General features: G+C 44.0%; 1 protein-coding gene across 15 annotated transcripts in view; it reads right to left on the reverse strand.

The window, feature by feature from the left end:
* Positions 1-895: 895 nt before the first annotated feature.
* Positions 896-12,899, reverse strand: part of ABLIM1 (actin binding LIM protein 1) — a 296,293-nt gene continuing 284,289 nt past the window's right edge. For 12 of the 15 annotated variants that reach the window (XM_054508405.2, XM_054508403.2, XM_064595303.1 and 9 more), the window contains one exon: positions 7,512-8,174. In XM_054508405.2, the coding sequence (XP_054364380.1) occupies positions 8,032-8,174 (143 nt within the window). In that variant the 3' untranslated portion in view covers positions 7,512-8,031. Of the gene's footprint in view, positions 4,983-6,070; positions 6,152-7,069; positions 7,145-7,511; positions 8,175-12,899 lie in introns of those variants that run through there. The other 3 variants (XM_064595307.1, XM_045878918.3, XM_045878917.3) reach the window with 1 other exon arrangement.

The following is a 12,899-nucleotide window of genomic DNA, read 5'->3' on the forward strand; positions in this document are numbered from 1 at the left end:
CCGTCAGGCACGGCAACGCGGGGCCAGCGGCCGCCCCTGCCTCTGCACACTGGTCTGTGGTCTGTGGGGCGCAGACCGACACCCACTCACTTTCACGGGGGACAGGACACATCTTGTACACAGCGGTTCTTCCAAATACTCACACTCATATGTCTGAAAGGGGAGGGAAGGAAGAACTGACTGGACGTCTTCTGACGCTTGCAAGAAAATTCCACTAAACTGAACTTAAAACGAAAGGACTCCAAGAGATTTGGATTGTCAGCAACTCACAGATGCCACGCACATTTATTACTGGACGGGTCTGTACACAGAACCCAAAAGGAACATCAAGATTGTGGACAACTGTTTTCTCTTCCATGGCGTAAGGAAAGACAGGCATATACAATCATTAAGTGGCTCACCACCTTGCTGAATGGTAGTGGGTACAGTATTGTCTTCCGCTACCTTTGGTGAATGGGCTCCGAAAGTGACTCGTGGGATCTTTACTCTTGAGAGAGACACTTTTGGGAAGAATTTTATTTCATGATAACAATTGCCAGTCCATTACACCAACCATCAGAAAATGTTGCATTTGTTTAATTTTGCTGTGTTTACATATACTGTTTAGAAATTTCTTTCAGCTGAAACGGACCACTTCCCCCTTTCCTTTGGAGTCTGCCATAAATTAAACTCACCCAAATAAAAACACAAAAGTCCATATGCAGGGCATATCAATCACCATCTCCTCATGGCTTCCTGAGCAGCAAATGGAAAGAGTGATTTTGTCTTTTTTTTTAAAACCAAAGTAAAAGTTTCTTTCATTATATATTTGCCTAATTTCCTTAATGTACATTATCACTATAAGATGGTGTCACAGCAAATCTCAAGCCTGAAATAATCTCTTTTTCTGAAGAGAACATTCTTCAAAAGGGAGTACTAATGAGTGAGTTGTAGGGTTTACTCACAAACACTTGGTTTGTCAAAAGAAAATAATTTTAAAGATCAAGTCAGGTCAAGGCTGGCCTAGGAAGTGTAGATTAAACAGTGACCAGTAATACAGAAGAGGTGATTTGTAACAACTGAGCTTGCCTCAGACAACATGGGGGCGGGGGTGTTACATAGAGTTCACTTCCTTCCACCATCTTTCCTGACAGTCAGAGAGAGGGCTCGCCTGCCCCTTCAATGCACAGAACACGAACACCAAGCTTTTTGAAAGAATTTTTAGAAAGACCTACCTAGTCAAAAGTGGTTAATTCCATTTTTTTTTTTAACTTGCAAAAGCATATATATTGTATATAATCATCTGAGAAGCAATTCTTTAGAAAAAGGTGTTTGCTTTAAAGTGTAAAGAAATTAGGGGAAAGTTTTATAAACATTTCCAGCAAAACTTCTCGAAGTAGAGTTGACGGCCATCACCGGATTGAGAGGATGAGAGTGGCAGAGGGAATGTGCACCGTATGACCCATTAACCCTGGCTTTTCTGTTGGAGGTTTCAGAGAACAGGCAGTTTATCTTTAGTTACCAAAGAAGTCACATTAAGGACATTTCATAACTAACGCAAACCGAAATATAGGTGCATGGTTGGCCCTCCAAGTTCTCAAATGCTCTTTAGGTCTCATCTTAAACCACACGGGAAGAATAAATGGTATCCTGGCTCTTCTGGGAGAAACTTTAAAGGAAGCACCGACTTTCACGTTGTCAGAGGCCTCTTTCGCTTCGTGCAGGTGTTGTGTGTTTAAAGAATCGCAAATAAGCCCAGTGCTCAAAAATATAGCCCTTGGGGTATGGACCAGGAAAGTTTGCCATGTGTAGAAGTCCTCCCTTAGAGTGAATAATCCTGTGCCTTGGACTGCATTAACAACTGGAATTTTTATGTGCAGTGCAGAGTGGGGTTCAAGCAGAGAACCCCGATCTCCTGCACAGTGGCCTGGATATTTTGAGGACAAGCATGCTGAGTCCAGTTTAAAGAAAAAAAAATGGATAGGCCATCGTAGCCATATATTAGATTTGGCAGTTGGGAGAACCAGGTTGCCCCATGGCCCATCCCTCCAGCTGGAGCCTTCTGCTGGGAGTGGAGCCGGGGAACCCAGTCCACATTATGGTTTCCCACGACCCCTCCCCAGAGCATAGCACCGTGCTGCTTGCTACAGGAGGCTACTGACATTTTCCGGTAATGCATTTTTTTTTTTTTTTTTTTTTTTGCACGGTATAGTTTTAAACAAGCTAATAAACTTGATATGGAAAGAAGCTTCCCATCCCCCACCCCCAAGTTGGATGCAGAACTGAATTCAAAAGAGATGAGAAAAGTAGAGTTTCGCCGGTGGGAGCAGGTTTTGGGTTCAGATCTTTAACTATCATTGCAATTTTTCTCACACTGACGTTTGCTCGGCATGTGCATGGATCATAACTCATTAACCAACGACAACACTGAGGGTCCTTTATGATCCCTGTAATGAACAAATTCTCTCCACCAGCCTAGCACTGGGACCCATCTGGCCATCCTCGTTGTTGATGACTGGGAATGCACCATGGTCCCCACTCCTCACACTTTGCCAGAGCAAAGCAAGGACTAGGATACGCAGGCATTATACTGAGGCTGCCGCTGCCAGAGAGATCAGAGCGAAGACGGAACAGCAGAAATACTGAATTAAAGCAAGAGGCCACTGAAGGCACCGAACTGCAAGCTGCAATCTGGGGGCTTCAGCCTGAGGAGGAGCTGGTCGTCTCACGTCTGCTCCATCAGGATCATTTGCAAAATATGTTAGTAATAATCCTGTGCCTTGGACTGCATTAACAACTGGAATTTTTATGTGCTAATAGCTTTCGTTAGATGTGAACACACATCCACACACACACATCCACGCGTGCACACGTGCGTGCACACATGCATGCTTGTATTTGTGAGAACGGTCCTCAAACATCCAGTGTGCAGCACTGGAAGGACAGGCCATTTCCAAGCCCTTCGAGAAGAGCACAGGAGAGGCACAAAGCCCTCAGAGAGCCCATCATATCAGCCGGGTGACAGAGTGGGTCCCAAGTTAGAGATCTGCAGCAGAGGCTCCAGAACGATTTTTACTTGCTTTTTACCATGGAGATTGGCTACTAACGAATTCGAGTACGTGGTGGCAGCAGGAAGCATTTCTGAGCTTTAATTAGAAGCGGCATATGAAGAGAATTCACACGATTTCCCTCTGGCTTTAAAACAGAGTTTAAATTCCTAGGCAGAGCCCCCAAAGCACGAGAATAAATGTGAAAACCACCCCTGTGTGGAGCTGGATGGAGATACCCTCCCTCGTCCACCTCATCGCTCATTGGGGTCACGGCCAGAGGCGTCTGGGAATCACGATGGGGTCTCCCACGCGAGTTTCGGTGAAATCCTAGGCTCCCCTTCCAATCTGGTGTTGCTGAATTTTCGGACTCCGGTGTGACACTCCAGCGTCCATGTACAGCCTGATCTGACGTCTGGGCTCTTCACGTGCTGCTGACCTGAGAACCTGAATCACGGGGGATGCCGGCTCCTGACACGGACACCCTTCCACGAAGGATGCCGTCGGGTGCGGTGTGGCCTCAACCCTGACCTCTGAGTCATGCGCACGTGTGCAAACGTCCCTCAGAAGCTGCAGCACCGTGGGACAAACATTCAAGCAGAGGTGAAATATAAAAGAACATGCGGACTCCCCAAACTACGCTGGGTGCGTTCACTTACACACACTTACACACGCACACCGTGAAGTCAACAGAGCTAGGCAAGAAGGAAAGCTGAAAAGGCCAAATTAAACCAATCTGAGGCAATATACCCTGGAGTTGCAGAGATTTCCAAGAGCAAAGCGTGCCTTTCCTTAGGCTACTACTGAAAAGACCTCAAAAAAAAAAAAAAAAATCCAAAATCCATGTGGGCTTGATCAGATTCAGAGGACACTGGATGAGAAGCAGAGGATGCAGGGTAGAAGAACTTGCATTGGCGGGACACAGAATTTTTCTTTTTCTTTCTCTCTTTCTTTCTTTTCCTCCCTTCCTTTTTTTTTTTTTTTCTTGCCAAGAGTGCTGTGGCCCTGGGACAAAAATCATCTAAAAGCACACAAATGGAGATCATTTCTCCCTTTCCTTTCTTTGCAGTGGGGGCCTGCAGTGGTGGGGAGGCAGAATGAAGCGTACAATTTACCGCAGAAAAAGGATTAAGGGAGATACTCCTTTCATTCCTTTTCCCTCTCTCTCTCTTTTTTTTTTAAGTAATAGCTAAGTAATTTGCCAACCAGGTCCTAGCAAAGAGTAGAGAAAAAGGAGCTTGTTAAAAATGACCTTGGCTGCTATTCAGCCCACTCACTCAGAGCTGCTCAGTTCCCTGACTCTGACTTCTATCCTGCTGGGGCCCAGGCCGGGCTTCATGGGGCCAGTGAGGACAGGGGTGTGCAAAGTGGCGCGACCACATGGATATGTCCCTCAGGCTCTTCCTTCTTAGCCACGGTGCTACATAATAAATATATTCCTACTTTGGAATGATTACAACTGCTTTTTTCCACGTGGCATCCTAAGGGCACTTGCTGGCTCCTACCCATACAGTCAGCACTCTGGTTAGACAAGAAAGGAAATGAAAGAAGTAGCTCCTGTTGTACATAGGGTGATGTCAAAAGGTCACATGTGAACACTACTGTCGAGTGGGGACACAGAAATTTCAACCCCGTTACTTCTTGGCAAGTGTTGCCAGTGGTTGGCCCAATATTTGGCTTATGGGTGTTTTAATCAGGTTTCCCATTTTGTTGTTGCTGAGGGACAGTAGTTTGCAAATTCTCCAATCAAGTTTGGGCCTTAACACAACATCCTATGTGTCGCCGCCACATCAGTCTTTTTCCTAACTGCTGTCTACACAGCGGGGTATGTGGGGGGCGGGCTTAGAAGAGTTTCGCTTTCTTCTTCATGTCGTTGCGTCTCCAAAGAGGTAACTTGTCAAATTCCTGTATGGACATTCCAAAGATTTCCCGAAACACTTCTGGGGCTAAGTGGCGCTGTGGGTGGGAGAAAGAATAGTGGTCAGTCCTGATGGCCACGTGGATGGCCTTGAGACTTGTTCTTGAGTCTACAAGCGATCATTTTGAAGAGCAAGGCAGAATGATGGCAGAGGAGTTTACCTCTGAGGCTGGTTAGCAAGCACTGGACCAACTGGCTCCTTACCTGCTTGGCCCAGGTGAGGCACCCTCCCCAGCAGACAAAAGAGCTGGCAGAGTATTAATGATCATTGTCATATGCTCTATGGTGATAGGACATAGGAAGGTGAGTCGTTATGCTGGAGGCAACTCCACTTCAGGTCCTTGGGATGTTGAGAAGATGCAGGGAAAATGGACCATAGCACTAAGAAAGCCAGACAGAGACTTCCAGAGTGGAATCTGGGGAGCCCTGGGGCTTCCTCCTGGCTCAGCAGCAGCAGTTCTGCTGGACACCTGGTCTACCAGGAGAATGGATTCCATCTGTCGTCCCTCCTAAAAAGTTCCCTTAGGATAGCAGAGCCTTTATTCTCTGTGCCAGACTGACTTCACATACAAAGGTACTGCCTTTTGTCAGGGAAAAGTAATGATTCTTTATAAGACTGGCAGCCAGAGTTTTTCTTAATTAAAATCACTCAAGTGGAAAAGTATGATCAGCCTTGTGTGTCTAAGGAGGTCTTGGGCATGTACACCCAGATAACCCTTCAGCAAGCAATGCGGAAAGAGCCAAGAGGGAAACTTGTCCAGGGCAAACCTCGTTACTGAGCACGTCCTTCCCTCTCTCAACGAGCTCAACCCAGGTGCTGGGATATCTGAAAAGGGATGGGATTACATTCTACAACACCAGCCATAATTACGGCAACATCAGGCTTCCGCAGAAGATGACTCAATCATACCGTGTCTCCTGGCTCATCTTCTGGGTTTCACCACACATTTAGGCTGATCTCGTAAGTGTATATTATTTGGGTTTTCAATCCCGAGTTATCTTAGTTCTATCTACCATGAGAGGTTGATTCTTTTCTTTTTCTTTTTGCCTTCATTGAAACATTTCTTAGGGGAAAGTTGGGGGAAATGCACAGGTATCTGCGGTTGGGACTGGTCAGTTAGTTTACCTCCAGCCTGGTTCTGTCCACATCTCTTAGGATTTTGTTGCGCCCTCTGTTGGTCACCATCAGCATTTCATATGGAAATATCTGAGAAGCAAAGAGAAACACCTCTTCTAGAACACTGCTGTCCATTTTATCAACAAGCAGATTCTCCCTACAATCTAGTACTCCCAAGACAGAGCTTCTAAGACATTATAATTACGGTATCTGAGTGATGGGTGTTCCTCATATATCCCGTGGACAGGGACCAGTTCTTGCATGTTTTCTCAACTCATCATGTCTCACGTAGCCCTGTGGCTTTGTTGAGTGAAAGAATACAAACTTATTATGTCTCGGGGGTAAAGGTAAAAATTAGAAGTGAAATGATAGGAACACAGTTTATATGGCGAGGGGACCTCTGCAGGGTTCAACAATCTTGTTCCACGACTGGCTCATGATTTCACGGAACCAGGCTGACCCAGAAGCAGTGTTCTGGTGGAGGACATTGAAGTAAGCCCCATTTATGGTCACTAGGGAGTACAGCCTTGGACACCTCTGGAGTTTCAGGATGGTCTGGAGCTTGGGTAACCAACCATCCCAGTTTGCCCAGGACTGAGGAGGTTCCGGAATGCTAGACTTCCAGTGCTAACACTGGGAAAGTCCTGGGCAAATGGGATGTCTTGGTCACTCTTATCTCGAGTGGTTGGCAGCTACCCCACTTAGCACTGGCCATGCCTCGTGGTGCTCATGGCAGGGGCCAAATGAGTACTAAGCTCATAGGAGAGGTGTGCTGGTCCTTCACTACGAACACACAGTACCACACCCTGTGAAGACTTAAACCTGTTGACTCAGTGTGACAAAACCAGTGAATGTCCAGGTACTTTGTGACACAGCTTGTCTAATGTATCAGCCTGGAAGCAAGTAGGCCTCAACACTGAAAATGGTGGAAAGAGAGAAAGCCAAATCTTTTCAGGATTATGCCCGGTTTGCTGTCCCCATGTGAGAGCAGAGAATGGCTACACTTGCCTTTGGTTCCAACATGTTGGGCATGGACACCCCTCGATCCATTCTCGTCCCAGACATGTGGCCATCTGGGAGAGTCTGCAACAGAAAAGCTGGTTTAAGGAGGAACACACGACAGCACCTGGAGCTGTGGGGACAACTCTGTGGCCTCCCAAAATTCCCTGTTTGGGTCTCAAATCCTCACTGTTTTGTAGATGTGTCTTTTTTTTTTTTTTTTAAAGATTTTATTTATTTATTTTGAGAGAGGGAGAGAATGAGAGAGCACATGAGAGGGAAGAGGGTCAGAGGGAGAAGCAGACCCCCCGCCGAGCAGGGAGCCCGATGCGGGACTCAATCCAGGGACTCCAGGATCATGACCTGAGCCGAAGGCAGTCGCTTAACCAACTGAGCCACCCAGGTGCCCTAGATGTGTCATCTTAATCACCATACATTTTTCAAAATGAGATCCTTGCTGCATAAAAGCAGGAATACTGGGAATACTGTTCATCATCAAGTTGGGGACAGATCCTGGCTTACTAACTATTGACTAATTCCTAATTTAGGATCCATGCATGAAAGCATACGGTCTATCAAAAAAGTGCCACGTCAGTGATTGTGTTATTTCACTCTTCGTTTTCTTTGCATTTTTTCCCCTTTTCTCATTCTCCACCATCATTTTATAAGGTTTAGGGTCCAGGAAAAAGGGAATGGTACCAGAGCAGCTCTTTCCTATTAGCCAAGACAGTGGGACCACAGGAAGGAGGGGAGGACCAAAAGTACCAAGCGGTTATGACTAAAAGGCAAAACTGTATTTGAGCAGGCCCTTGATGCTGGTCTACTCCCACCCCAGAGAGGACTCTCCGAGGCCAGAGCAAGAGCCCCCCCCGACACCTAGCCTGGTTCATGCCACATCCCCAAGGCCTACAGAGCCAGCTTGATGTTGGCACCAGGCATGCCTGATCCTCATGGCTCCTCCTATCTATGGACTAATGAACCAGACAGATCAACCCAAATAAGGATCTTCTCAACAGAAACCCTTCCGTGGAGCAGCAACCCGTGTCTGCATTGGACAATGGTTGTTTTACTGGTGTGGCCAACTTGAGAGACACAGTGTTCCATACCTGGTAGTCTAGAAAGGAAAGAAAAAGAAAATATCAGAAGGGAAAGCTCATAGAAAAACATGGACATATTAATATACCATATCCTATTGCAATTCCCCAGACATTCTCCAACGCACCACGTTCCTCTCTCTGCGGGGGTCTCTGTACACACTACCTCCCTGCCCCCTGAAGCCAGGAAAGGCCTGCTCCAGTTGCTGTGATCAGTTAAAATACCCTTTCCTCACGAAAGCTCTCCCCGACACTCTGAAGGTATTTCTGCCTTCTCTGATTCCACCATGCATTGTTGGAAGCTTCTCTCCCCTCACCCCCAAACCGTCCCTGTCTCTCACTCAGTCATGTGCATTTTTGACAGCTTGGCTACGTCTTGCTTAGAGCACACTGTAACACCAGGTATCTCTCTACTGAGTGCTCAGCACGTGGCAGGAGCAATGAATTCATTCTTACACACCCTGCTTCTCATGGTCTCATTTCAGTAGAGATGCTTTGCGATTTTTTACAATTTATTAAGTTCAATTAATTAACATATTAGTTTCAGAAGCAGAAGTCAGTGATTCATTAGTCTTACGTAACACCCAGGGCTCATTATATCCCGTGCCCTCCTTAATGTCCATCACCCACTTACCCCATCCCCCCACTGCCCTCCCCTCCAGCAACCCTCAGTTTGTTTCCTATGATTAAGAATCTCTTAGGGTTTGTCTCCCTCTCTGATTTCATCTTATTTTTTCCTCCCTTCCCCTATGATCCTCTGTTTTGTTTCTTAAGTTCCACATATCAGTGAGATCATATGATAATTGTCTTTCTCTGACTGACTTATTTCGCTTAGCATAATACCCTCTAGTTCCATCCATATCGTTGCAAATGGCAAGATTTCATTTTTTTTGATGGCCGGGTACTATTTCATTGTATATATTACACATTTTCTTTATCCATTCATCTGTCAATGGACATCTGGGCTCTTTCCATAGTCTGGCTATTGTGGACATTGCTGCTATAAATGTTGTGGTGCAGGTGCCCTTTAGGATCACTACATTTGTATCTTTGGGGTAAATACCTAGTAGTGCAATTGCTGGGTAATAGGGTAGCTCTATTTTCAACTTTTGAGGAACTTCCATACTGTTTTCCAGAGGGCTGCACCAGCTTGCATTCCCACCAACAGTGTTAAGAGGGTTCCCCTTTCTCCACAACCTCACCAACATCTGTTATTTCCTGACTTGTTAAATTTTAGCCATTCAGACTGGTGTGAGGTGGTATCTCATTGTGGTTTTGATTTGGATTTCCCTGATGCTGAGTGATGTTGAACATTTTTTCATGTGTCTGTTGGCCATTTGTATGTCTTCTTTGAAGAAATGTCTGTTGTGTCTTCTGCTTATTTCTTGATTGGATTATTTGTTCCCTGGGTGTTGAGTTTGATAAGTTCTTTATAGATTTTGGATACTAGCCCTTTATCTGATATGTCATTTGCAAGTATCTTCTCCCATTCTGTCAGTTATCTTCTGGTTTTGTTGACTGTTTCCTTTGCTGTGCAAAAGCCTTTTATCTTGATAAAAGTCCCAATAGTTCGTTTTTGCCTTTGTTTCCCTTGCCTCATGAGATGTGTCTAGCAGGAAGGTGCTGTGGCTGAGGTCACAGAGGTTGCTGACTGTGTTCTCCTCTAGGATTGTGATGGATTCCTGTCTCACATTTAGGTCTTTCATCCATTTTGAGTCTATTTTTGTGTGTGGTGTAAGGAAATGGTCCAGTTTCATTCTTCTGCATGTGGCTGTCCAATTTTCCCAACACTATTTGTTGAAGAGACTTTTTCCATTGGATATTCTTTCCTGCTTTGTCGAAGATTAGTTGACCATAGTTCTTAGAGTTGAGGATCCATTTCTGGGTTGTCTGTTCTGTTCCATTGATCTATGTGTCTGTTTTTGTGCCAGTACATACTGTCTTGATGATTACAGTTTTGTAATAGAGCTTGAAGTCTGGAATTATGATGCCACCAGTTTTGATTTTCTTTTTCAACATTCCTTTGGCTATTCAGGGTCTTTTCTGGTTCCACACAAATTTTAGGATTATTTGTTCCAGCTCTGTGAAAAAAGTTGATGGTATTTGATGGGGGTTGCATTGAATGTATAGATTGCTCTAGGTAGCACAGACATCTTAACAATATTTGTTCTTCCAATCCATGAGTATGGAATGTTTTTCCATTTGTGTCTTCCTCAGTATCTTTCATGAGTGTTCTATAGTTTTCTGAGTATGGATCCTTTGTCTCTTTGGTTAGGTTTATTCCTAGGTATCTTACGGTTTTTGGTGCAATTGTAAATGGGATCGACTCCCTTAATTTCTCTTTCTTCTGTCTCATTGTTAATGTATAGAAATGAAACTGATTTCTGTGCATTGATTTTATATCCTGAGACTTTGCTGAATTCCTGTATGAGTTCTAGCAATTTGGGGGTGGAGTCTTTGGGTTTTCCACATACAATGTCATGTCATCTGCAAAGAGTGAGAGTTTGACTTCTCTGCTGACGTGGATGCCTTTTATTTATTTTTGTTATTGTTGTCTGATTGCTGAGGCTAGGACTTCTAGTACTATGTTGAACAACAGTGGTGAGAGTGGACATCCCTGCTGTGTTCCTGACCTTAGGGGAAAAGCTCTCAGTTTTTCCCCATTGGGAATGATACTCACTGTGGGTTTTTCATTGATGGCTTTTATGATATTGAGGTATATTCCCTCTATCCCTACACTGTGAAGAGTTTTAATCAAGAAAGGGGATGCTATACTTTGTCAAATGCTTTTTCTGCATCTATTGAGAGGATCATATGGTTTTTGTTGTTTCTTTTATTAATGTAATGTATCACACTAATTGATTTGTGGATGTTGAACCACCCTTGCACCCCAGGAATAAATCCCACTGGGTCATTGTGAATAATCCTATTGGCTAGTTGGATCCTATTGGCTAGTATCTTGGTGATAATTTTTGCATCCATGTTCATTAGGAATATTGGTCTATCATCTTCCTTTTTTGGCAGGATCTTTGTCTGGTTTGGGGATCAAGGTGATGCTGGCCTCACAGAAGGAGTTTGGAAGTTTTCCCTTCCTTTCTATTTTTTCCAAACAGCTTCAGAAGAATAGGTATTAATTCTTCTTTAAATGTTTGGTAGAATTCTCCTGGGAAGCCATCTGGTCCTGGACTCTTGTTTGTTGGGAGATTTTTGATTACTGCTTCAATTTCCTTGCTGGTCACAGGTCTGTTCAGGTCTTCTATTTCTTCCTGGTTCAGTTTTGGTAGTTTATACATCTCTAAGAATGCACCCATTTCTTCCAGATTGCCTAATTTGTCGGCATGTAGTTGCTAATATGTTCTCATAATTGTTTGTATTTCTTCAGTGTTGGTTGTGATCTCTCCTCTTCCATTCATGATTTTATTTTTTGGGGTCCTTTCTCTTCTCTTTTTGATAAGTCTGGCCAGGGCTTTATCAATCTTATTAATTCTTTCGAAGAACCAGCTCCTAGTTTCGTTGATCTGTTCTACTGTTCTTTTAGTTTCTATTTCATTGAATTCTGCTCTAAATCTTTATTAATTCTCTTCTCCTGCTGGATTTAGGTTTTATTTGCTGTTCTTTCTCCAGCTCCTTTAGGTGTAAGTTTAGGCTGTATATTTGAGCCCTTGAGAAAGGCTTGTATTCCTATATACTTCCCTCTAAGGACTGCCTTTGCTGCATCCCAAAGGTTTTGAACAGTTGTGTTTTCATTTTCATTTGATTCCATGAATTTTTTTAATTCTTTAATTTCCTGGTTGACCCATTCATTCTTTAGTAGGATGAGTTCTTTCCAAATTTCATCTTGTGATTGAGTTCAAGTTTTCAAAGCATTGTGGTCTGAAAATATGCAGGGAATGATCCCAATCTTTTTTTTTACTTTTTTATTGTTATGTTAATCACCATACATTACATCATTAGTTTTTGATGTAGTGTTCCATGATTCATTGTTTGTGCATAACACCCAGTGCTCCATGCAGAATGTGCCCTCTTTAATACCCATCACCAGGCTAACCCATCTTCCCACCCCCCTCCCCTCTAGAACCCTCAGTTTGTTTTTTCAGAGCCCATCGTCTCTCATGGTTTGTCTCCCCCTCTGATTCCACCCCCCTTCATTCTTTCCCTCTTACTATCTTTTTCTTTTTTTTTTTCTTAACATATATTGCATTATTTGTTTCAGAGGTACAGATCTGTGATTCAGCAGTCCTGCACAATTCACAGTGCTCACCATAGCACATACCCTCCCCAATGTCTATCACCCAGCCACCCCATCCCTCCCACCCCACCCCCTACTCCAGCAACCCTCAGTTTGTTTCCTGAGATTAAGGATTCCTCATATCAGTGAGGTCATATGATACACGTCTTTCTCTGACTGACTTATTTCGCTCAGCATAACACCTTCCAGTTTGATCCCAATCTTTTGGTACCAGCTAAGACCTGACTTGTGACCCAGTATGTGATCTATTCTGGAGAACGTTCCATGTGCACTCAAAAACAATGTGTATTCTGTTGCTTTAGGATGGAATGCTCTGAATAGATCTGTGAAATCCATCTGGTACAGTGTGTCATTCAAAGCCCTTGTTTCCTTGTTGATCTTCTGCTTAGATGATCTGTCCATTGCAGTGAGTGGGGTGTTAAAATCCCCTATTATTATTGTATTATTATCAATGTGTTTCTTTAATTGTGTTATTAGTTGGTTTATATAATTGGCT

Source organism: Mirounga angustirostris, unplaced genomic scaffold (assembly GCF_029215605.1).
Source record: "Mirounga angustirostris isolate CCGP_5_RB_7025 unplaced genomic scaffold, mMirAng1.0.hap1 SCAF_6, whole genome shotgun sequence".
Lineage (NCBI taxonomy): Eukaryota > Metazoa > Chordata > Mammalia > Carnivora > Phocidae > Mirounga > Mirounga angustirostris.